At 52.3% G+C, this 22,226-nt stretch overlaps 1 protein-coding gene across 1 annotated transcript; it reads left to right on the plus strand.

Annotated features, from left to right (window-relative positions):
* Nucleotides 1-2,381: 2,381 nt before the first annotated feature.
* LOC131666317 (tachykinins-like) lies at nucleotides 2,382-22,047 on the plus strand. The gene is made up of 7 exons (XM_058938884.1): nucleotides 2,382-2,506; nucleotides 15,750-15,939; nucleotides 16,011-16,274; nucleotides 16,791-17,009; nucleotides 17,397-17,526; nucleotides 17,860-18,071; nucleotides 19,731-22,047. Exons 1-6 carry the CDS (start codon nucleotides 2,496-2,498, stop codon nucleotides 18,069-18,071), a joined length of 1,026 nt encoding a protein of 341 aa, XP_058794867.1. The 5' UTR covers nucleotides 2,382-2,495; the 3' UTR covers nucleotides 19,731-22,047.
* The last annotated feature ends 179 nt before the right edge of the window (nucleotides 22,048-22,226 follow it).

Here is a 22,226-nt window from a genome sequence, read left to right on the forward strand (position 1 = left end):
CAATGTCTTTTGCGGACGCGGGCTACTCTCGGCCGCGCAAGATTTATGGCAATGGCCGGCCGGGTAATTCGTTAATTTATCACGACGACCGAGAAGTTTTCCTCGGCAAGTGCAGCGGATGCTGGCAACTTGCTTGCGCGGTGCGCCGACAGCGCGACGCAGCGCCGCGTCCATCCCCGCGCCGGACGGCCCGAAGCGAATCGCGAGCGCGTCGGAACCCGTTGAGCCTCGCTTCGGCTTCGGCGGCCAGATTCGAATCGCCCCTGTTTTACCTGGCAGCCCCACGCGCTCGGAGAGCCACTTTCGGCTGCGCGCGATAATCACAGGCGGCCAGGTAACTCTGCTGCTGGAAAACACGCCTCGTTTGCGTTTTCTAATTATGCAAGCGGCCGTCCCATCCGCAATCTCTTCGACCACTTCGACCTCTTCGACTGTAATGGACTGACGTTAGTTCGATTGGCTTGTAAAGTTGGTTAGTCGCTAGACCGCTGCACTTCGCGCGAGTCCTCTTTCTGCCAAATTCAGGTCGTAATCTTCGCAGCCCGCAACGCCCAGCGGACGTTGGTTTGCGTCTAAATATGTGTACAGCGGTCAGTGAACGGACTGAGCCAAGCATAAAAGCTGTCGAAATACTCGACGCTCGGGCAGTGCAGCGAGAGTATTATCAAACGCGTAACGAACCGGCGGCGACACCGAGCCAATACACCTACATTGATATTCGTGCCGCTCGCGGCGCAAACACCACTTGGCTACATCTCCGGTTAGTTCGTCGCCAAAAAGTCGAGCAGAGTTTGACAGAGTTAAACTTCCGGAAAGTCACGGACATTTTTCACGGGATTAACTGCCAATGCCAATTCCCGCGACTCGGTCGCATTTCAATCGCGCAGCCAAGACGAAGCCTCTCGAATAAGAAAAGCGTGCCTTTACGAATTTCCAGCTCCGGTGCAATCGAGAATTGTCGCTCTCCCGGGGCCACTCTCGATATTTTGAAATCTAATTGCGTCGTCTTCTTTTCTTATCAGCGGCATCTAGATAAGCCGATCATAATAGACTGGATAGCTTTTTTTTTATCTTTTCTTCTCGAAAAATATCACGTACATCGAGAAAATACGAAAATCCCACGCTGTCTCGCGCGTGCGTAATTGTTCGAAAAGAAACAAAAAACACGAGCGTAGCATTTATTTCAGATGGCCATTAGAAAGACGAAAAGAAGGGGGCGCAGTAATTAGCTGTTACGCGTTGGTTTAACCAGCAGCGCGATTTCACGTTATCGAACACCGTCGGCGACCAAGAGAGAGAGAGAGAGAGAGAGAGAGTGAGAGAGGGGGAGGAAGAGAGAGACAGAGAGTGCAACTGTTACACACCTGCAGCAAAGAAAATTAGCAAGGCGACGCTATTGTTCTCCGGTTTTCCCGCGTCGACTCGAGCAAGGCTTTATCTTCTTCTCCTCCGAGGATTCCAACAATTATTTTCAAGAAAAGAGAGAATTTCTATTATTTTCGTGACTATTCGCAGGCGTCAGCGTGTCGCTTGACTTTGTATCGCTCTGCCACAGTCGCGACAAGTTTCAAGAAAAAGTAGTCGTCGTGAACGCATCTACTTTCGTAAAGCTGTTTCAGCATGCGAAACAAGTGGACAATTCGATCGGCGTGACTCGAAATTCGGCAGTCGGTCGCAGTTGCGCGCGTTTAAAACAACGGATTCGTTGGCGTTTATCATTTTACGCGCCGTGCACTTCGATCAATTTGCTCGTCGGCCGCTGCATATCTGCGAATTGATAAACCCGTGGCTCAGCAACGTCGACGAGCGATTATATGGGCAAAAGCGCGACAGGGGGGGGCGAGGAAAAACGGAACGATTGACGGGGCGGTTTTTCGCGATTGCGCATCGGCGCAACGCCGAGCGACGCGACCTATAGACTTAACGAAGCGCAACGAATCCGATATAGGCGCGCAAAGCGGAAGAATAGGCTGCAATTAGGATAAAGCGAGAGCGTGCAATTTCTGACGGCCTTAAAATTTGATCAGCGGCCGAGGGCTCACTTCGCGAGGCGTGTTATTAGAGCAGTGCTGAATTGAAAACAGTGGATTTATCGACGGGCGCGTCGTCGGCGGCCCGCGGCCGCAGCAAGAGAAACAGCCGGCGGGAGGAAAGTGCCGGAAAAAGGCGGGCGAATTATTTGGAGAGCCAACAAGCGTACGCCCGTTAGGAATCGAGCTTTATTATCTCGGGCAGGCGGCGCGCGAGGCGGCGAACAAAGGCGCTTGCAAGAGCGAGCGAGCGAGCGAGAGGGAGAGGAAAAAGCTGCGCTTGCGTGACGTTGGTCGCGCGCAACCGGTTCCCCTATGTATATTCGTGGCAGCAAGCCACGCGGAGCCTCAGTCCGCCTTCGAGCCAGCGCGCACCAGCACACGGCGAGCCCCGGCGCGCCTCCCGCTTCCGACGTCGCCCACTTGGTTTCAGCTGCAGCGCCGACCGGCCCCCACGAGGCTGCTATGGCCACGAGGTTAGTCTGTCCCGTCTCCTCGCCCCCCGCGCCGGCGATCGCTGGGCCCTCCTTCTCGCTCGTCCCGGGACTTTTAATCGAGGCTACGACACGGCAACGTAAGTCTCGCGCCGGCCGAACAGTGCACGACCGCCAGTACGCGAATCAGCTTGACGTTTCCGCTTCACTTGGTCGTCGCAACTCGATATTCGCTGACTTGGCGAACGGCTGGCTGTCGTCGCCGTTCGGCCGATAAAGACGCCGATGTCCGAGAAAGCCGTAAAACATTTAATCTCGCTGGGCATCGTCGGGGCGGCAGCGTGTCAGGCCGTACCCGCTTAGCCGCTAGACGAGGTGCGTAATACGGCGCTCCGCACTAGCATTCCAAGATCGACGCTGCGCCTTTACTTCTCGGCGAGGAGCCGCGAGCGCGAATTGCCACTTTAAAATTGAAACGCGCCGGCGAAAATTGTTTTTCCCCGTCCCGTCCGTTGAGAGAATAGCCTCCCCGAGCGGAGAGGCGATCGGCTTTCTCGATGCGACGCGTCGCCCGAGATCGGATTATCCGTAATCATTGCGAATTATGCGAATGCGCGAGTGATTAATACAATTGCGGCTCGATTTCACGCCCGAGGCGAGGCTTCTTTGTTGTCCTCTCGCCCGTGACAAGCCAGACGGCTTTTGTACGGCTTTGTAACGACGACAAATTCAATACAGCAATCGAGCCGCATCGAAATGTTTCTTACTTAACGCGCGTCATTCGCGGCCTCTCGGGGCGATGCCCATTCACTCGCCGAGGCCGCGAACTCGGCAAGAGGACGTCGCACGAAAGCCATTCGTCCTTTTACGCCAGCGACACTGGTGCGGCCTTATAACGCGCAGCCCGGGATAACGAGCGACGCAGAAAGCGCTGAAAAATCCATCTACGCGCAGCCAGTCGATAGCGATTCCATTTTCACTTGCATCGCCGAGTGCAGAAAGACTTTCTTGTTTTTTTCTTTTCTTCCTTTTCTCCTCTTTCATCGACGCTCGCGCGAGGCAAGGAGGCGCCGCGGCACACGCGCGACCGCGAGAAGTAAGGCTGCCAAAGCTCGAGACGCTCTTCGGAATTTCTCTTGGATCGACGACCACGTTTGCTTTGAGAGCGCGGCGAATTTTCCGGGCGCACGTACTGCCCGACTGCAATCGACTGCAATTCGCTCGACTGCGAATGACGAGATCGCCCGGTTTCGGTATATCCGACGGCGATAAATCATCGTTTCGCGCGATCGCGCACTACCGTCGCTTCTTCGCTTCGGTGTGGAAACGCTTGCGCAAAAAGTCTGATCTCCGATGAGCGACAGGTCGCGGGGATTTGGCGAGCTTGGTAATGAGTCACGCTCAATTCTTTCACCCCACGATTCGTCGACTCGCATCCAGCTGAGCCTCCGCGGTCAGCCACGGCAAATCGTCGTGTTCTCTTCTCGCGCCTCGTTTAGTGGCACCTTGAAAAATCGCTTACGGCTTGAGACTTTCTAAGACCGCCTCGTTTGTTGCAGCTAGTAGCGTGGGATTTATTCGGCTTTACACTGACTGATTGCCACTTGAAGTCTCGCTAGTCGGAGTTTTCCTATGGCTAATTGTGTACCGTCAAATCGAATGGTTAGCATTGCGTTTGCGTTACAAATATGAAAGCTCCCTCCCTCTGCCATCGACATCCATAGATGTGCGGTAAATGAAGGAACTTCGCCGTGATTTGCCTCCAGTCGTTTGTCTAAAATATAAATCGAAGGTGCTTGAGAAAATTATCAATTACTGAATGTTTTCAGTGGAGTGGTTTCTTCATAAAAGAACATTTTAAAAAACAATCGATGACGTTTCACGTAAATATAAACGACAGCTAGAAATTGTAGTTGCCTTTTTAATTTTTTCTTATTTTACGAAGAAATTGCTCAAATCATGCCGAGATTGATTAGTCACATTCCAGATACGAATAATATTCCAAGATAAATTTTCTTTTTCGAGCGCTCTTGACTAATTTAGGCAAACGATTAAAGGCATGTCGCGACGAAATTTCTCCAATGGACTGTACACGGATATCGATGGCGGAGAAGCCACTACTGATTTACGGCGCACTACAGTTGCCGAGAATCAATATCGTGTGATTAATACTAACAATGACGCGGAATCGCAGAAAATCGGAAAATTTTTAAACGTCATGTACGTCCTCGTTCGGCATTGTTCAATGATCCAATGAAAATTCGCGAGCAATTAGCAGGCATTAAATTTGCGAGCCAACAACCGAAATACACGAGAGCGTATTACACGTATCTCGCGAGAGCTACGTACGTATCCGATATGTGGAGTTTTGTTTGCACGGTGCAGCATAAAAGAGAGCGTCGTTAAATGCAAATCCGCGCGCGTAGCCTCGAGCACTTAAAAATCGCGCAGAAAGGGCCAATATGGCGCGTTTAATATTTACCTCGGGTCGGTACGCGGGCGTATCGGACAACGCGCACCATTACGAAAATTCGGTCGCGTCAGCTCGGCCGAAACTTTTAATCGAAAATCTCAGCGGAGAACGCCGGCGGGACGCGAGCAAAAAATACACGACGCGAAATCCGCTTGGGCGCTCGGTCTCGCCGAAACGATCGAGCGGCCAGCTGGTCGCGAGCTTTCAGAGCGAGATCCGCGCTTCGCTTCGGGGAACAGAAGCAAGCGCCGAGCGAACGCGCGGGCGCTCGGCTCGCCGTCGATCCAACCGCTTCGCGACGATTCGCGCTGCGAACGAGCCAACCCGTTGCCGTCGAAGCGTAGCCTGATAGAATAGGAGTTCCGACCCGCGACGCCCGAACAGCCTGGCCAGAAGCAGGCGATCCCCGAGCTGGTGGGTTTCGAGAGCAGGGCTCGCCGCTGGCGACCGAGAAGAAGGGCGACGATCGGTCGTCCGCGAATCGCGCAGCGGAAAATCAGCTTCGTCCAAGTCCGCGACGAAACTTGGCTGCACTTTTCTGCGCTGGCGTTTCCGACGGGTGATTTCAACGCCGCGCCCGTTTGTACATCCGCACCAACGCCGCCCTGGGTGCAAAACGAAATGCGACGACAATTGTCCCTTCCGCGGAGTTTCTCGGGGTCGTCGTGGTCGTGCTCGACGGTGGAGGACGCGGCAGCGATGAGTCGCGATAGAGTCATCCCCGCGGGCCAACAAAACTGGCGACGAATCTACGCGGCCCAAGGTCGACCACGACGACTTGCTCTGAACTTGGGATGAAAATTAATGGTCACGGGGGACCGACGTCGCGGTTATCCGCGTTCCTGCGCGAGCTTTCGCCGTCGCTTTTGACGCTCGCGAGAAGCGAGTAGATATTGGCTCGGATACCTCGCGAAAGCTGATCGGCCGCGATGGCGCACGCGAGCCACAGTCGACACTTGTCCTCTGCCCACGCCTCACCCCGCGTCGACAGCGAGACGAAGCCCGACGCGGCCCGCTCCATCAAGCGAAACGGCCGAACCGGCTCGACTGGTTCTACTCGCGCGAAAGCCCACGCTTTTCCCGGAGCTCAGAGGCTGCGGAACGGGGACCGGGGGCGGAAAATCGCAGTAATGAAACATTCTGCCGCGCGCGCGTTCGCGCTTATCGCGCGAGACTGCCGCGGAGCCCGCAGCGCGCGAATTTTAATTAATTTCTCGGAGCGCGACGCTCAAGCTGAAAGCGAGCGCGTGCGCCGGATCGCGTGGGCGCGACCGACGGTCCGAGCGTAATAACGAGTGAAAAAAAAAAAAAAAGACGACGGAGAACGAACGGCAGCGGAGGCCGGCCGAAATCGCGAGAACGGGCACTCGGACACCCGTGAACGAACGAGAAAACTCGACGCTGCCGCCTTGCTGCGACGCGTTGGCGAGGCCTGATTCGTCGGCTGCGAAATTAAAGGAAAGCCAACTCGATTTTCGCCGAGAGTTGATGGGAAAGATGAACGAGGTTTCGCGCGACTCGTCCTGCCTCGAAAAATTTCTCGCGCCGCTCGCCGACGCGACCTCGTGCCGCCCCTCAAAGGCACCAAAAATAGCTAAGCCCATCGAGCAATTTCGCATATAATTGTTTTGCCTTTGCTTGCTCGCGAGCGTCAACTCTCTGCTTGACACAGTTTAGCGAAACTGATACGTATTCGAAATCGCGCTCGAGCGCCGCAAGGGTAACGTGTCATTAAAACATCTGCCCACAGAGGGGGAGATTGGAAAGGCCAGGCTATCGCGATACACCGACAACACTAATTTTCTCGCTCGACGTGATAATTGCGAGGCTGTCGTTTCACCACTGCGATCGGCTGTCCACTCGAAACTGTGTTTTTGTCTTCTCTTTGTTTTTTGTTTGTTTGTTTATTTTTCGCTCTATCGGCAAATCCGAAACGCATTAATGTAGCGACCATTCGTAGAGCAAGAGATTGACGTATGGACGATCCATCGGGCGAAACGCCCGCGCGATAAGGCCAGTCGCGGCAGCAAGGGCGTCCGTCAATTCGCGCCCTCGTAAAACGGAAGCGTCGTCCGCCGAGTTGGCCCTTCTCTCCTTGCGTTGGCGGAAACCCTCGGGGCCGCTTAGCGCGGGCAACTCGATGCATTAGCGCGAGGGCGCCCGCAAATTTTCTTTTACACAAAAGTCGCAGCGCTGAAAAGCGGCGCGCTCGCCCTTTTTAATTGCTCTTTGAAATTATATAGCCATTAAAGCCGAATCATGATAATGATACGCGACTCTGGCAAGCTCGCGCTTTGTCGCGGATTATAACGCGCTGCTGTGCTCTTCGCAGCACCCACTGCTCTTTTTCCATTCGTAATTACACCACCGGATGACTTGCTCACTCGGTCGGTTCATCCGTCAATGTTTGACGTTAATTTGTAGTCCATCGACAGGCGTGCGTTCGCTGGCAAATAATTTGGATGCGACGAATTTACAATTATAATTGTGTAAGAGAAGAAGATCAGTATAATCGCGTTGCGAGCATCTCGCTCATTCACGCTATGGGAGCAACGCAATTTTTCGAGAAAACGAAGCGCCGCTTACCGAACGAGAACGCGAAACGAGAAAATCAATTGGATTAAGCTTTCAGCATCAAGCTCGGGTCTCGTCTGACAAAACAAGCAACAATCTCTAGCATCGTTTTTGCTCTTCCTCGAAACCAACTGAACCCGATAAAACGCCGACTAATCTTTCAATTATTTTATACGTCGCCGTTGCTCTATTTCTTCTCCACTTGACAAAGTTAAAGAAACACGTTTACGTGCCAACGTAAGGAGTACGATTCCGAAGCCTTTTCATGATCTTCAGTTGCACGAAGAATAGAAAATCGATGAAATTTTTTCTAATTTGCTTCTTCTACAACTTCCTCGTTTTATTTACCCTTGGAATTGTCCTCGCTCGAACAAAATTACAGTGCCGATGATATTTAAAACAATGCAAAGTAATGAATGAGCGACACGAACAATCACTTTAGAACGAGCGGGAATAAACATAATTTTAATGTCAAGCGTTCCGTTTCTCTAGCGCACCAAGTAACATCCAATAAAATAAGAAAACCTATTTAGCAAGCTGCCAGGTCCGCTTAATTGATCGCGTTTCCCTCTTCGCAGCTCCCGCTGAAGCCCCCCCCCCCCCCCCCCCCAATGCACGCGTGCGCTAACTTTCCGGAGTATGACTTCGCGAAAGTCGGAAAAGCTTGGACTTTTCCGAGCTCTAACTCGCGTGCCTTTCGTACGTCTTTCCAAATGCGCGTGCTCCGCCTCGCCGTGACACTCCTCGCTACGTGCTTACATACCGTCCGTAAGTGCTTCATAACCAAACGCACGTACCTTGCCTTGTTTGCCCACGAAAGCTTTCGGTAATTCGAGCAGCTGGTATTGACTCAACGAGCGGAGAGAAAGAAAGAAAAAAGACAAAGGACTCGTGCAACTCGGCGAAGTTCGAGCTATCAGTTGCGCGGAACGAACCGCGATCGCCGATGCCGAACGGCTCCGGCGAGTGTTCCTCCTCGCGGAGCCAGTGGCGCGCGCGATCCGAGTTTTGCCGCGAGCCGGTCAGCTGGACGACGTCAGCCGAGAGCATCTGCAGGAGCATCGGCCGGAGCGCCGGGTTAATTAAACGAGCGGCGTCTTAACCGGCAGCGGCGACAGTTAAAGTCGGAGCGAGATGAAAATGAAAAGGCAGAGCGCTCGTCCGGAGAAATTCATTTGGCGCTGGCGGTGAAGGGAGAGGTTTATTAAGACGCGCTCTCGAGGTATCGCGAGAGTTAATTAAACCCGCTGAAACATTGATAACAGCCGCGGCGCGGCCTGACCTGCGTTATTCATTGACCATTGACGCCGAGCACATATTTTCCGGCGGCGCCAATTGGCCCAAGCCCCACGGATCAATTATGCAATCGATCGCGTGTTTACCGCTTATCCCGAGCTTGTTCGCGCGCCTCACGCACACGGGAAATCCGCAAGTTTCATGGCGGCCTTCTTCATGGAAATCGCTTCTAATATACCTCGTTGCGCGCTTTATCTTTCCCGATCGCGCCTAGCATCCTTCTTTTTTATTGTTTATTTCACGGCTGGGCCTTTAAGCTTGATGGCTTTATGCCCGCCTCTCTCGCTCTCGATATGGCAGATGCTGCTGCTGCCGCGGATAAATATGACGCCCCGCGTACGTGGGCCGTTGATTAAATGAATGCGGACGGACGGCGCCCACTGTAATTTTTTATCTTTTACGCTCGTGTAGCTTTCGGTCATTATCGTATTTTCTTCTTCTTCATGCTGGGGAAAGATAGAGCCTATTAGACGATAGTGTTCCGAAGAATTCAGTAGCAGATTGTGCTGTCTACGTTGATTCTTTTTCATCCCCTGCTCCCGGCTTACTTTTAAATTATCAATTATTCGATCAGTAATTCATTCGTTCATTTGTCATTGCTGACCTTATTAGTCGTCGCCCGGAGAAAGACATAAGTCAAGCTTAATCATTGCGGACACGGAAGTGTCTCGTTTTTATGACTCTTGCGTTTTGGAAGCTTTGCTAGTTGCGCACCTGGGACGTAACTTTCTTACATACACAGTCGTTCGCGTCCTTTTTCTTTTTTAAATTTTAATCAAGAAGAAAATTCATGCCAAATAATTTTAAGAAAACTCCGAGTATATAACTCAGCCAGTAAAAAAAAGAAAAAAAAAATCAGTCTCCATACTCCCCAGCCAAGCAAAAATGATGTTACGATTTTCGCAACCAAGAAGCTCATCTCCTTGCGCGAACTTGACTTGACTTTACAACACGATCAGCTTCAAAGCGCCGCGCCAGCGCACCGCCATGAATAATCTCACGAGCTTCTCTCGCAATCCCCAAGAGAAAGAAAGAGAAAAAGAGAGAGAGAGAGAGAAAGAGAGAAACGGTCCTGGGACGTCGCAGATGATTCGTTTGAATAATCCACTGGTGCGGTGTTTAAGCGCGAGCAGGCGCCAAACCACTGCTATGACTTATTAACGTCGGTCGCGCTACGCGTTTCGCAGGCTCTAATTCAGAAAAGAGCGCGCGAGAAGTGGGTCAGAGGCGAGGCGATAGGTGCGCAAGTTTCTCGTAGTTAATTGTTAGGTCGTGTATTATGCGCTCGACTCGATCTGATAAGTTGTAAGTTTATTTCTCTAGACATACACGTTTGGTTGTATTATTCCGAGGGTTCAGCTTGCTAGGTCCGTCGACATTGCACCTCGAGGAATAGCACAGCTTTCGCAAACTACGCCATCCTCCCCCCCTCTCCTTAACAAGCACGAATTTCGACAAGTTTCATCGATTTTTCACGAGCGTTCAAGCGACATCACTTGGCTTATCACCTAAAATCGTCGTGTAAATCCTTGCGTCCTTCTTAAGACTTATTTAAATAAAAAAAAAAATAAACAAAACCTTCGTATCAACGTATCCATAAGGCAGCTCGCGTGCGGCAAAAGAAAAAAAAAAAGAAATCGATAAAAGCTCCTCGCGCGCACAAGGACGTGGAGAGATTCGCACTAGAGATTGCAAATTGCCTTCGAGAGAGTAAACTTGCGCTCTCAATTGCCGTGATCCGTTGAATCGTCGTCGGGGCTGGGCAGGTGATGGAATGGACTGTTGGTCTCGTCGTTTGGGAACCACGTGTCGCTTTCGAAAGCTTGAAGATAGTACACTTTGTACCTGCGCGCGAGAAAGAAGCCTTCATTTCCCGACGTAAGGGATACTTTGAATGTCTCGAGATACATTTTTGAATTAATTACAGACCCGTTCGCGGGTAATGGAGAGCGAGCAACTGTTTAATGACCATCCATCAACTCGTTAATACTGTGTAATATTTTTAGTAATGGGCCGCCGGTTTTCCCGGAAACAAAGGTAAACTTACAGTTGGATGAATTTCATTGAATAGTGCTCGAGCGAGAGAATGGAAATTGGACGGAAAATGAATATGAACGTAACTGTAGCTCCCTGAATAAAATATGAGGCTGAATCACGCGACGCGTCCAGCCTCATTAACAACAGTGGTGACTTTAAATGGCCCCGAAGCCCCTGCTGCGACCCCCCCCCCCCCTTCCCAACCCGTCGACTTTATATGACGAACCGAAGGAGCATGGTCACCTGAAACCAGCGTCCTCGTTGCCGTTTACTCGGCACTGGATCTTGGACCATTTCTTATTCAAGGTCAGCGGTTCACCTCGCTGACCTTCCGGTGGGTAGATCAGCATTCTCCTCGTAGCCGGTCTTCTCAGAGCGTCCCGTGCTTTCACGATGCGCGGCGGACCGCTTGGCGCGCAACGTCGGTCGCTCGACGACAGCGACAATCCCTCCAGAGCTTTTATGTGATAGGCGGTACATTTGGTATTTCTTTGTTTGTTTGTTTTTCTTTTTTTTTTTTTTTTCTTTTTTCTTTTGTCGATCAACGCGCACGCAAGGGATTTACCGCTTGTCGCCGATTGCACGACGTCCGCCATCGTCGGTCGATCCAATGCCTGGTTTGCGCGAGGACGTCGTCTCGCGACTGCTATCGCGCCGCTCCTCGGCCGTCGCTGCCCATCAGAGATGCTCGATGCAGCGTAGGTGTGGTCGACCAGCGATGATCCCTCATCCGCGAAGTTGACTCGCTTTCTGATGCCGTTCCCTGAACCAATTCGTCGATTTGAGTTTGATGCGCGGACGGTTTGCTGCGATCGGAGCCAATTTCGAGATGGCCGTCGGCGTTGTTGGAAAAGTAACACTCGAAACCGTTCGGAGGCAGCAGCACCCGTCAACTTTCGCATGACGAAACGTGTCGCGTACTTCTGACATCCGCGGCGCTCTTGAGACAAGACGTCGCCGACGGCTGCCGCCGTCGCTCGGTGCCCCAGTCGTCGGCCGCTGAGCTGCCGAGCGAGTTGACGAGGCTCTCGTCCTCGCTGAACTCGTACTGGCGGCGCCGATCCCGCTGCTCTCTGCGAACGATCGTCAGACTGAAAGCGACGGTCGCGAGGCCGAGCGCCTCCGACAGAACGCGAACCTCGACTCGGCGGCGTCGAGTCGCTGCCGTCGGTGCCGCTCGCAGTAGCTGCGTCGCACGCACGAGCGAGCGGCCAAGTCGCCAACTCGCGGCCAGTCATCGCGCCAGCTTCTCATGCCGACGGCCAGGCATTTTCCCAGTCGATCGCTCGGCCACCTCGCCAAATCCTAACGTCTTCGCCAGTTGGCAGCAAAGCAACGACAAGTCGGTCATGCTCTCGCCCCTAACCTCGAGCCGAGCTCGTGGCCCTGCCGCGCCTTTGTTTCTCTCGGATTCGTGCAATTGTTTCTAGGCGATGGACACCGAGCCCAAGAGGTTATTCCGCGACAACGGTTGCCGATACTGGCGCAACTGGCGCGCGGCGATGCTCGCGGTTCTGGAGGCCGACTTCCTGGAGATCGCCGTGATTCTCGTATTTGCCTCGCTGTGCTTCGCCGTTCGTCGCGAGGACGGGCCTCGTTGACGCCGAACCGATTCGCGCGAAACCAGTTAGCACCGATATGTGACCAATTGCCCAAATACAGCTATGCTCGTCAAATATCGACGCGATTGTTCGACTTTCCGGTGAATATTTGATTCTGCGTGCGCAATCAGCTCGACAGCATATTTGCGTTTGGTGGGCCGTGGCCGCCGATATCGCGGCGAGGCAAAGCTGTAGCTGCCGCGCGAACGCACAGAGGGACAGCAAGCAGAACTACAATCGTTTACACTTGTTTCGCGCTAAAGAAGATTGATCGCACGCGGGCCGCTGCAACCCGGACAAAGGCGACTTTTCAATAAATACGAGACGGTGGAGAAACAGAAGGAGACAGACGGAGAAAGAGAGAGAGAGAGAGAGAGAGAGAGTGTGGCAAAATCGTTTATCGCGGCAATTACACGAGCCAGCGACGAGGAGCGACGGCGCTCAGCTATGACGCAAAGAGGGAGGAGGCGTCGGAGCTTTGAGGTCGCGGCGTCGGATAGATTAACCCCTTTCGCGACACTTTCCGATGCGCCGGGGAAGGGTGCGAATCAAATTTCTATATTAACTAGCTTGCAACGCCGCTGCCAAAGGGCTTTATTGGTTTTTCGGGCTAATCTCCGTTCATTCTATCCGCCACGGCTCTGTTATTTCGCTGGGCTCGTGCTCTAAGATTCCCTGCTCGGCGGATCGATTTATCGGTATAACGTTCGCGCACTTGTTTATATATAGAGTCAAACCGTTTTATATTCTCAAGCACAATGCGGAGACGGATAATTGTTAGGCGCGCCTGAAACTGCGCAGCGATGCTCCCTTCTGCTTTGTGCGAATGTGTCATTCTTGCCCTGACTTTTTGTTTCGCCTCGCTATTCCCGCCTGCGCGCACGTCACGAGCGAGATAGAGGCATAAAGGCGCGCGCTTTTGAAAAAAAAAAAAAAAAAAAAAACAAAATGAAAATGAATAAAATAAAGGACAACTCGGTGCAGCGCGGCGTCGCGCTCATTTATCAATCGAGGGGCGCGGGAGGGCGAATTAATGCCGCGGAGATGGAAAAAAGTAAACACGTGTCGCCTCTAATCTCTGCCTCCTCGCGCGCTCGTTAATTCACCGGATTGGCGTGCTTCCGGGGGGGGGGGGGGGGAGACGATTCCGGGCTTATTCCGCAAGCATTACTCGCCGCGAAATTATGATACCACGATTGAATTTTTGCCGCGCGCGCAGGTAGCGAATACATGAATACATCATTGTGTTTTTTCTTTGAAGTCGCGCTAACTTGGTGGATGACGCGCCCGCGAACTTTGATGAAAGTGGTCGACGCAATGTTTTCCTAATTATGAGATTATGAGCTTCGGTCTGGGGACAGAGAGAGAGAGAGAGAGAGAGAGAGAGAGAGAGAGAGAGAGAGAGAGAGAGAAGCCAATCAAGTCAAATAACGAAGTCGACATAAATACTTGAGCAGTCAATTTGTCGGAGAACAAGCCGCGTCGTCGCGAGTACAATTCGTGCGGTTGAAACTCGGTCACGTTTCCGCTCTGGCTACTCTCGGGTCTCTTTTAATTTTTCCAAGCATTTTGCTGTGCCGCGCACTGCTATAACGGCCAATCAATCTCTTCTCTTGCATGCCCAGCCGAGCATGTTGAAAAGGCTTTCCTCTATATAATCCCTCCAAGGCTAGCTACCGTGCGCGCGCCTCTCTCATCCGGCGACCTGCCTATTTTTTTCTCTCTCGCTTCTTGGCCGACGTATTTTCAGGAGGTGTGACGCTAACCGCTCTGCGGTGCGCTCTCTTTTTTCGTCGGTCGTCGTTGCCAGCAGCGCCATTCAAGCTTACGTACGGTTATTTATTCCACGAGTGGGATTATATATCCGCCGCAGAAAGGAAAAAAAAACTCTCCTTTATTTATTCTACTCGGAGTGGTGGCTGTAGTTTTAGAATATCTCATGATTTTTATAGCCAAGTGGTTTAGCGCTCGGAAATAAAATAACCGGGCTCGAGTGGAGCAAATCCATACAGATTCTCTTCTTCTCTTTTTCATTCAATCAGGGCTGCCGAACAACGTCGACGTAGATTTCGATGAATTCGTACATAACGGGGGCGAAAGAGCAGAGCGTACTACAGCGTATCCCCGTGAAAATGTCGGCGCGCCATGCTAATTTGGCTACACCACCGGCGCGAGCAGCCTCCGAGGCTTCACTTTGACGAGCGAAAGCAACTAACGAGCTCGCCTTCAATTTTTTCTGTCGTTTTCGTTGCTGCAAAACTCGGAGTACACCGGCGATATCTCGCGGGCAAAAGGAAGGGGGCAAAGTCTTAACGACCAGCCGAGCGGGATTACGATATCTCGTGGGACGCGCGAAGCTGCGTTTGTTCTTCGGAAAGGGGCCGCGCCCGTTGATTATGCGCGAGCCCTGCCCCGCGCCGCGCAATCAACTTGCTCGCCCGCTCGCTGCTCGTCTTGCCGGCGGCGCTCGCCGACTTACATGCCGCGCTCGCCACGTTTCGACGCCCGGCGAATTGGAAGTGCCGGAGCGGCGTCCGACCGCACGTCGATCCTACTACTCGCCGCTGGACGATGCGCAATCGCGAGTCGGCAGGCGCCGAGCGCGAGACAGATTTATCGCGGCCGCGACGTCGGCTCGTCGGTTATAAGGCCGCCGCGGTACAGCAACTTCGACTTCGACGGGAATCGAGAGCGCGCGCGCGATATTTCGGATACGCGAGACCGGGGGCCGGCCGTAAAGAAGACTCGTCTGGCGCAATTAAATTTTTACGAGCCCGAGCGCGTCGGATGAATTGTCGCTTTGCTATCCGCGCGGCGTGGCGCGGCTACGTAGTGGGGCCGTTCCGCTAATTATTCACCGGCAAAAGATTTGGCGCGCGCCAAGTGGCTCGGCCGCCTCCATAAATCCAAGAATTAGCGGTGCATCTTATCAGCCGTAGGACAAGCCATTTTTCTCCGAGCACTATCGCGTTATTGCTCGTAACTCACCTCGGTCCCTTGCCCTCCCCGCCGAGTTTTATTAATGAAATTGTTTTGCCGCGCGCACACCACGCGCCGCCGGATGCCGGATAAGACAAGCACTTCGACGCGATTTCTTCTCGTGCGGCTCCATTCGGCCGCTCCCTCACTCCTGATCGCGCGACAGCTTGCGACGACTGCACTTGTGTCAACTCGCTCGTTGTCGGCCGGCACGGCCCGCCAAGTCCGAACGAGTGAGCGAGAGAGAGAGAGAGAGAGAGAGAGAGAGAGAGAGAGAGAGAGAGGATGGGCCGAAAGAACTCGGTTGACGCTTGTGTTCGATTAGCGCGCGAGCGAGCACCGGCAGGATGAGCTTGGCCTTGATCGCGCTGGCGTTGTTGGCACCGAGCGGCGGCCAGGCACTGGCCGAGCACTCGACGACCACCACCGCGGATACGAGCCAGCAGCAGCAACAACAGCAGCAGCAACAACAGCAGCAGCCGCGGCAGAGCACCTTCGACGTGGATGAGCGCACGGTGAGCGTCCGCGTGACCAACGCGGTCCAGCAGAGCCGACGACCGACTAGCAAGCCTGCTCGCGTCCGTAGGGTAGCCAGCAGCCGCGCGAGCCCTCGTACCTGAGGCGCCTGCTGGCGGGCCAGTACTCGAAGCGCGCCTCGATGCGCGGCTTCCAGGGCATGAGGGGCAAGAAGAGCGAGAACGAGCTGCTGGACGAGGACTTCTACTACGACAAGCGAGCGCCGATGGGCTTCCAGGGGATGCGCGGCAAGAAGGCCGACGACGACGACGACTATTACAAACGCGCGCCCATGGGCTTTCAAGGGATGCGCGGCAAGAAGAATTTAGAACAGGTATTGTGCTTTGAAGCTGCTTGCGCCGATGAATTGTTGCCCGCTGCTGCCTCGCGAGAGCAACATTATCGTTTATTGCCTTTAAATACGATTGCGCGAGCTTTTATATGCTCGCGTAAAAACGTACAAATAGGACTACGAAGGGGCAATAAAGCCAAAGAAAGCTTCTTACCAAACTGAAATTCGTAACTCGAGCGATGAAAAGCGAGGGAGGGAGAGAGAGAGAGAGAGAACGATTCTAAATTAACTTTTCCAACTAGAATGTATTTTTCTAACGGTCGAATTTACGTTCCGCGCTTCATCGAAGCAGCGCCTGGAAAAATTGATCGACGTTGAGAGGATAAGAGTGTGGGAGAGCAAAGAGCAGCAAAGAGGTCCTGGGTGTAAATTCAAAAATGGCCGGCAATATATCCGAAGTAGGTGGCCGGGAAAGAAGAAAAGAGATTCATCAGAGCAGCAGTGTGTAACGCTTGGCGCCGTAAAGAGCTCTCACTAAGTTTCAAAGTTTTTCCGCAGGTAATCGACGAGCTGGAGAAGCGCGCGATGCTGGGCTTCCAGGGTATGCGCGGTAAAAAGGCCGAGGAGTACGAGGAGGAGGCGGCCGAGTTGTCGCCCTACTACGACGACTCCGACGACTGGCAGAAGCGCGCGCCCATGGCCATGGGCTTCCAGGGGACGAGGGGTCGCAAGAGCTACCCCGACGAGCTGGAGAAGCGCGCCGTGCTCGGATTCCAAGTGAGAGAGCCCGTTATTTACGACTCGCGCCACGGATCTGCCGCGAGTCGATCCCGCGACGACGGCGGTGGACCCGTAGCCGAGCCCCGGCCAGGCTTTCGCCGCGGGCCCGCAGCGGGTCGCGGCCGCGCGCCCACGTCCGCGCACTACGTCATCGCAGCCGCCGACTCTCATGCTAGTTTATTGTCGCTCGCGGCATTGTGCGAATTCTTCTTTATCGCCGAGATTTCCTTCCACAGCGGCACATCGGCGGCGCTCGCGCGAGACGAAGTGCGACGAGGCGTATGTCGGCCGCGCGGCGAGGCGCGACGGTAAGCTGGAATAAACGATGCAACGTGTGTGTGTGTGTGTGTGTGTGTGTGTGTCTGTGTCTGTGTTGGCGCGCAGGGGACGCGAGGCAAGAAGGGACTCTACGCTGAGCAGGACGAGCTGCCGCTGGTCGACAGTTACGTGGGCAAGCGGCCGATGATGATGGGCTTCCACGGCATGCGAGGCAGAAGAAGCGCCAGCCATTACGGTGAGAGATTACGCCTCCGTCTCTTTTTCCATTGCCGCGGTCTTTCGCGCGCCCTTGGGATTGCGTGCCTGGCGTCCGCTCGCCGACCGGAGCTCCGACGCTCGTCCGCGGCACTCGATTACCAAAGCGCCTCGCGCGAAATTAAACGAGAGCGCCGGCGCCTGGCGCGGATTATTGGCTTGCGCAATTGTCCGAGTGCCGTCAGCGAGAGCCATCGCGCGCTCGGACTGCCAGGCGCAGGGCCGCGCGTGCACGCAAGCCCATCGGGTGACGCACGGGCCGCGGCGCCCGGAGCGACCGTAAAAACCGACGCGCACGATCGTCGGCTGACAGGAGCGGCGGACCCGGAGAGGTACGTGGACAAGCGGTCGCCCTACCGGTTCTTCAGCTCGCGCGGCAAGAAGAACCCGCGCTGGGAGCTGCGCGGCAAGTTCGTGGGCGTGCGCGGCAAGAAGTGGAGCCAGCCGCCGCCGCGACTGGACGTCCTCGCCAAGCAGCTTGCGCCGCCCTCGGCCTACGGCCCCGACGACGCCATCTGGCACTAGGTGAGCCGATTGCTTTCCTTGCGTACTCCCCCCCGCCGTCTCGGCCTCGCGTCGCTCGTCGGACAGACACGTTCTAGCTGGCCACGGATTTTTACGATCTCGCTCTCTCCGAGTGGCTACTTGTTCTTTAATGCTTAGCATAAACTTTATGACGCCAGCTGCACCTGGCGTCGCGACGTCCTCTCGTTTTGCTCCTCGGACGCGCCGTGCCATTCGGAGAAAGCCTGCTCCCGCGGACTCAGCGGGCATTCGGCACGGCGGCAAGGTCGCTCGCGGGGGGGGGGGGGGGGGGGGAAGTCTCGCCGCGCAGGCAAACGAAGCGATCGCCCCGCTATATAGCCGCGCGAACGGACTCCTCGGATCGAAGGTCGCGAACGAGGAAGCAGCTAGCTGCTCCTAGAAATATCGATGTTGCCCGTCGCTCGCGCACATTGGTGCGTCAGCGTGGGGCGCCGACGAGTCGCTTCTCGCTAAAAACTTGGCCATTGTACGCCAACCGTCTCGCTCGCCCCCCCCTCGAGGCGCTTTGCTTTCCTCTGCTATTCTCTCGCGCGTCTTTATCCGACTAATGCTCGCGCGGGCTGTGTTAATATTGAGACGCTGCTCGGGCGCAGTGCATCCGCGCGTTGGAATATTTATCAACGGGCTGCTGTTTGCCGTTGGAGCGTCCTCGGCGCTGTTGCTTTTTTGACCCTCATCGAGGCGTCGCGTCGCCGCGGAATGAAAGTTTGGCGCGATCGCCGCGGTGAAAATGCAACGAGTGCGCGAACTCCGCGGCGAAAATCGATCGACGAAAGCGCGCGCAGTGATGACCTATTGAAAAAGGGGAGTAAATGAGAGAGAGAGAGAGAATGGTAATGACACGACATTCATGCGCCGAAAGCCTTCAACGAAGACGCATTTAATCCAGCCATTGTTCTCGCGTTAAAAAACACGTAGCATTGACATGGCAGTTCGGAAAGAAGAGCGACAACGCATCGCGCGTATGTAGGTTTGCAGGCCGTTGGCTGCGCTTTCATTGGCCTCGCGAGCGCGAGCATTTGATTCATGCGCCGCTAGGTCTATTTCGCTCGCGGCGCCTTTCTCTCTCTCTCTCTCTTGCGCGCCAGCCGCTGCCACGTGTAAAACCTTTAGTATCCACTTTACCCAGATATTCCGGCGAGAGCGCGCGCCCGCGACCATATCTGCGAATCCTATTTTCCTTTTTGCGCTCGCTTCCTCGGGAACACCTCGCCCCGTTATGCAAAACGTCACGCCGATAACGCGGAGGAATATTCTTGCGACATCGGCCTGCCGCCGCGATAGCAAAAGAAGGCTCTTCCCATGGGGCTTCCGATAATTATCCCGCGGCGGCGAGGCTTTCACTCGGACGAAAATTCATCCCGGTGATTCCGAGAAGGAAAGGCGCGCGCAAAGCTTCTTATTAATTTAATCCGCCGGCATTATTCAAGAGCTGCCGAGCTGGTCTATATATTCCTATGAAGCTTCTAATAGAGATTAGAGCTCACGCGCCCGTCTTTTCGGACGAGACACGCAGCCCCCGAAAATAAGGCCGAGCCGACCTGCATCCCCTCCCCCCTGCGATCCCTTCGGTGAAGCTCGCTTGCAAGCCGCGATTCCCTCTGATCCCCGAGATACAGACGCGTTGGTGTGTTGCAGGCTCGCGACAGGCGACACGCCCAAGCTGAACAACTGGCGATGGCTTAATCACTTCTCCACTACTTGGCTCACTCGGCTCTTTCGCTCGCCGGCCATGGCGAGCTTTCGTTTTGTTTGCTTGTCGCGACGCTTCCCATCGACTGACTAGTGCAGTTTCGCCTGACTTCACGCACCGTTATATCATTTCCGTTCGCGAGAGGACAGAGAAAGGCTGCAAGATATACATTTAATATTTAAGGTTGCGATGTCTAATTGAAAGCACTGAAAAAGATTATATAATTATATTGAAAGCGAACTATAGATGGATGTATACGCAACCATACTAACCAAAGTTGGCTGGCGATATATTTTTCTCTAAATGTTGACATCTATTGAACGTTACTCTGCACGCACACGCGTTATTCTAGAACTATCTGTCACCGTGTATCGTCATATCGTCGATGCTGGACATACCAACAGAACCGCACGCTCTTACCATACTTTAGTCAGCTTCATTTTTTTCAATTGTTCGCCGGAAATACCAGAACAGTTGTAGCGCTATAGACAGAAGCCTAAAAGACGTTACGATGGACTTTTATGGGATCACGTTGTACAATTTTTATCGACTCTACCTCTTTCCGTTTTTCGCGAGCGCGCTGTTGATTTGACCTTATGTGTCCTAGAACAGGACGAATGCGCGCTCACAGCTCGTGATTATCCTCGCGGCTGGACCGAAATGTGAACCAGACTTATGGGAACAAAATCGAAATGTTACTAATGCCCGACGGTGAACGTATTTCGAATGTACATTCGCGTCTGCAAACTGCTTCGAGGACATTCCGTGTCAAGTTTTCTTTCTGCGCAAATGCGATTTTTATGGTTACAGATCCTTAGGAGCGTACAACTTTCATTTGCTATCTTAGCGTCACACGTAAAGATTGACAATGCAATTATAGTTTTAACCATGGCCGAGGACAAAGCATCCGGTTATTAGCGTGATTTTTATGAAATTCAACTTTGCCGCACGGCAGCGTTGCTCTAATGATATTAATTTGATGCAACTTTTTTAGATTGAACGAGACTCAAAGCTTTAATTTAAGTATATGTACACGCATCTCATTTACTAATTAGTTGATAAGTATCTCATAGACTTTTACCACATTGATGCACGATACATCAAAGTACAGTTTAGTACTATGATACACGATAAACTGACTTTTCCATGGAACATCGCTCGAAGAATTGAAACTTGTGTAATAAGAAGCTTATAGTACCTAAATTCTTTCATCGTGCCAATACTCCTGTAATACGAATAATAACAAACCAAATATCTAATGATAAGTCTATTTTAAACTCTTCGACTTTTCAAACGATGTACACCTTATTGACTAAAGTATGGTAGAAAAGATGAATAGTGAAATGGACTGATCGCGAAATACAAGTCAGTTTTTTATGAACGAACACAAATGGAGAATCAAACGAATCATATACCAAAAAAAAGTATCAAGTACCTGTCTATAAAAAAATTATAATTTTATATAAGACGTTGAATAATTGATCAGGAAATGCTTTCAAATAGGAGACGCAGACGGCAGGCAGATTAAAAATATTTTACGCGCTATAAACGTATATTTCTCCAAGTTGGAAATTTTATGACCCGTTAAGCACGCAATAAAAGAAAACGCTCGTACATAGAGTCGTCAATATACACTCTTTTGACAACTTTCAAGCAGTATAATATTTTTTCCATTTCGAAATATAACCGTCCAGAAAATAATCTATAGCACAAAAAATAGAAGTCCACTGAGATTTTGATTTTATCAGCACGACGACTCTAAAAGGATGAGGCGAGGGAATATTTCTACGACGACTAAGACTCGACTCTCCGAGAAAGGCAGATATCTCGAGGCAGCATGTTATTGCGCGCAAGTTTACCTAAATGTAATTAGACGAGGAAAGCGTGAGAGAGAGAGAGAGAGAGAGAGAGAGAGAGAGAGAAAGAGGAACTTTTGTCGAATGCACAATGTAAATAAATTACTAGGCTTACACGACGAATGGAAGTATATAACGACGAAAACTTGTATGCAGCCTACATATATACAAACTCAAAATCTCTCAGTTTCTATAATATCTGTTTCGCATGCATCCATGCATATATTTCAACAAAGATATTCCTGTTCCACATATCGATGTACAACTGTGTAAAAGCAAATATGATATGGATTTAAAAAAATATATGTGTCTACATTCCAAAGATAATATCCCTGTCGTTTTATCAATTTATTGTCTTTTAGTGTCATATATTTATTATTTTTCAGCACTTTATAAACGACGTTCGCTATTTTATGTAATATCTTACATTTTTATTGAATTAATAAAACAATAAAGTTTTCGTTAGTTGCACTATGCTTTTTATTCACTTTGGACTTTTTTAACCCTCTTCTCATTACTCTTTATTCAATTCTCTTTGGTAAATACAATTTTTACATAATTAAAATTTTATTCGATTTGATGTGT

This window comes from Phymastichus coffea, unplaced genomic scaffold (assembly GCF_024137745.1).
Source record: "Phymastichus coffea isolate CEN01 unplaced genomic scaffold, Cenicafe_Pcof_1.1 PCOF00058, whole genome shotgun sequence".
NCBI classification, from domain to species: domain Eukaryota; kingdom Metazoa; phylum Arthropoda; class Insecta; order Hymenoptera; family Eulophidae; genus Phymastichus; species Phymastichus coffea.